General features: G+C 26.4%; 1 protein-coding gene across 1 annotated transcript; it reads right to left on the bottom strand.

Moving 5' to 3' along the window:
• Positions 1 to 219: 219 nt before the first annotated feature.
• On the bottom strand, positions 220 to 2,827 carry LOC145602730 (replication protein A 70 kDa DNA-binding subunit B-like). Its single transcript, XM_081658897.1, has 10 exons — positions 2,807 to 2,827; positions 2,425 to 2,698; positions 2,202 to 2,292; positions 1,999 to 2,123; positions 1,835 to 1,916; positions 1,172 to 1,301; positions 896 to 1,053; positions 688 to 808; positions 494 to 572; positions 220 to 293 (listed from the first exon to the last, which is right to left on the bottom strand). The coding sequence occupies exons 1-10, from the start codon at positions 2,825 to 2,827 to the stop codon at positions 220 to 222; spliced, it is 1,155 nt and encodes a 384-aa protein (XP_081515023.1).
• Positions 2,828 to 3,520: the final 693 nt, after the last annotated feature.

The raw sequence follows: 3,520 nt of genomic DNA, 5'->3' as shown, positions 1-3,520 counted from the left end.
TTTAAAATTCATCTAATAAAGTACTATACATATATATATCTAATAAAATCTAAATTAAGATCTATAGAATATAATATTTACATAAAGGAACTCATCTACTAATTTACATAAAGGAGCTTATCAACTAAAGTACTTAAAAGAGTACTAATAGAAAAGGTGTCGAGATTATCTTAAATATGTACAATCTAAGTAAGCAAACACATATACACATAATAATTCCTAAGAAATAGTTGAAGGTAGATTTTCGCCCATCTTATGATTTTTCCACTGAGTTGCTGATATCATTATGTATCCTGCAATGTAGAAGATTGAATTAGAGGTAGTGACATTTAGGGAAAAAAAATTATTATGTATTCTACAATGTAAAAATTATTAATAATTAAATGATAAAGGTAGTACAAACCTTTGGAGTAAATGTGCAGTGCACATTCTTCTTCCCAACTAACGGATGTCACAAAGTTGACTTTGTAGGGTAGTAGAGGAGAATGCGTACTTGGAGATATTATTGTGAAGACATATGCATTGTACAAACACAATTGACACTTCTCCTTAAGTTTTGATCCCTCATTTACCTATAACAATGTAGTGGGACAACAGTTAAAAAATGAATGAAATTAAATATATAAATTAAAATAGTTGAAATCAATAATAAATATTGTAAATATTCATGTAAATGTATTATTATACCGGTTCAATCCATTCCTTAACTTCAGAAATTGTAGAACGAAGAAGAAACTCAATTTGTTTGTTGAACAATATTAGACGCATTGATCCACTTGAGTCTTTGATAGTAATTGTAAGAGCAACCCTAACAAAATATAAATGAATAAGAAAGCTACGACTAAAAAAATATAATGTTGCAAAAACTTTAAATAAAATTAAATAAATAACTCACCCTTGAATAATTTGAACATCATTTTTGTGACACTTATAACATATTACTTGACCAACATTGTAGTACACCTTATTGTTGCAAATAGAGCACGCGTCATACCAATTGAAATTTTTTTCATTTATATCAATCAACATTCCAAGTATTCTGTAAATTTTCCCCTGAAATAAATGACACGTATAAAAAAATATTTAATAGACATTTAAAAATAGCTAAGTAATCTAGTAATGCAAGGTAAAAATCATGATAAAAATGTAGGTAAAATTGTGATGAAATTACTTTTGGCATTGATGGAAATTGAGATATTGTTGTACGTCGTGCATTTGATGTTGTAAGTGCCTTATCCAATGAAAGATCACTTGCTTGTATCCACTTGACTTTTAATTGTGCAAAATGATCATTGTGAAACCTGAGATAAATACATATGATACAGTAGTGAGTGGGAAAAAAATTAAAGATAGTATCACATACATTACGTTTCTTTTATATTATGTAATGTAATGGGTGTCATCGTTTTAAGCCTATCAAGAGTATCTAGTTGTTATGGTGATATTCCAATTCTTATCCTTTTTAATGTCAAATAATTTTGTAGGTGATGACATATATATATCAAATAATTAAAGTATATAGTTATCTACACGTTTTTGGGGTGATTGTGGTTTTAAAAAATTGTTTGATAAAATAGAAAAAGAAAAAGGAAAATTAACTATTACATTAATAATCTTAATCACATGAACAAACGTAAATAATTTATAATGGAGAGGCAATAGGAAATTATTGGACTACATTATATTACCTATAGTAATATTAATAAACAACAAATTTTTCTGTCAAAAAAAGAAAAAAAAAAATTTAAGAGTCACACACTCACACGCTAAAGAAAAAAAAAACATGCTCATCAAAGAAACGACAGTTTTTAAGAGTAAAGAAAAAAATACTCACCACTGCATCAAGCTAGAAGAAGTAAGATCATTGTGGTTTATATACAACCTTGTGTATTTGCCCGTTGTTAAAAATAATGACCCTGAAAAATATAATGAAGTTAAGGTAAAATTTAATAATGATACAGTAGATAACACAAAGAAAATATAAAACAAATAAATTACCATTAAAGTATTTAATTTGTAGCCCACACCCTAGCAAGATGTTATTTTGGTGAATGTTTTCCAAAATGTGTTTGCCGATTTCATTCACAAAATCATTCCATAAGGTCAATCTCATAGCAAAGCAACTGCTACAATAAAATTTATTATGTTAGTAATGAAAATATATAATATTTGGATGGATTAAAATAAAAATCTATAATTACCTTTGGTCTAGTATAACAATGTCTTGTTTAATACTCTCTCCATTGTCAATCGGGATAGTTCCAGTTGAATAAATGATAATTCCCATGACATCTACATTATAAACAAACAAAAAATTGTAGAGTTAAAGTAATAAATGAATTTAAGAAAAAGAATCTATAGTGTAATCAATAGACTACTTAAAAAACATCAAATTTTAATAGTATTATAAGAAGAATAAAATACCTATCAAATTTTTTGCAAAATTTTTGAAGGAATTTACATCATGTAGGGAAACTAAATTGTAGAAACTTTTTGGGAATTCGTCATCATTTGTATCAATAACTGACACCTTTGTTTCTCGAGTTATATTCAATTGGTATTGATTTGGTATTAACCTTAACCAATCATCGGCATCAATTACATGTGCACCTTCAAACGAATATACCAATCCCTCTTGTAATTTTCCAACAAACTGATCGACATCATTTGAGAATATGACACATTGAATTGGCTCTCCCTAACAACATGAAACAAAAAAAAATAAAAAAAATTATAGGAGTTAGTAAGTTTTGTCAGTAATAAAAGTATGAGTTAACACAAAAAGTATAGAGAAATAATGGCTTACCGTAGCGTCAATTAAAATCATTTTCCATATTTTTCGACCATGTCTCGTATTTTGAATGTCAAACGATCTGATAAGCCGGGCTTTCACATTCCACTTTCGAGAATATGGATGTAAATATATAAAAGGTGCATATGGTGTAGACATATTGTAAGTAAACCTCAAAAATATAATCGTTGAGTTTTAACCATAAAAGATTGAGCAATAGACTTAACTTTTTTTTGTAAGTGGAGTATGAATTCATTCAAACTTTATGAAGATGAACTGGGAGCAATAGACTACGTGGGACTTTATTATCACAACAATTTTTTTTTTTTTTTTTTTTTTTTTTTTTTTTTTTTTTTTTTTTTTTACAACTGTCAATGAAGTAAAACGCGGATAACTTAAAAAAAATCCAATTTATTAATTTTTTTTTAAGTAACCAACTGAAACGTGTTTTACTGTGAGTTGTGGTTTTATTAATTTTATTTTTTTTAACAAAAAAAACTTTAGATGATTTAAGCTGTTTAACTGTTTTCCTTTTTTTTAAAAAATAATTGACTATTATAATTATCCATTTGTTTGTTTTACCAAAAAGATAAAAAAAAAACAATATTTTGTGATTTTTTTTTTGTAAAAAAACGTTAAAATAATATGCTGTGAAGATTTTTTTTTTAGTGGACTGTGTTTTTGTTTTTGTTTTTTTTTTTTTTTTTTTTTTTTTTTTTTTTTTTTTTT

Source organism: Chenopodium album, chromosome 21 (assembly GCF_948465745.1).
Source record: "Chenopodium album chromosome 21, dcCheAlbu1.1, whole genome shotgun sequence".
NCBI classification, from domain to species: Eukaryota; Viridiplantae; Streptophyta; class Magnoliopsida; order Caryophyllales; family Amaranthaceae; genus Chenopodium; species Chenopodium album.
Note: the sequence above shows the minus strand (reverse complement) of the source record. Positions and strands in the feature narration are given on the sequence as shown.

Coding starts and splice junctions, on each gene's coding strand:
- LOC145602730 (XM_081658897.1), bottom strand. CDS start 2,827: ATGATTTTAATTGACGCTACG. Junction 1,054..1,171: donor AATTTCCATCAATGCCAAAA/GTAATTTCATCA, acceptor CATTTATTTCAG/GGGAAAATTTACAGAATACT. Junction 573..687: donor TTAAGGAATGGATTGAACCG/GTATAATAATAC, acceptor ACATTGTTATAG/GTAAATGAGGGATCAAAACT.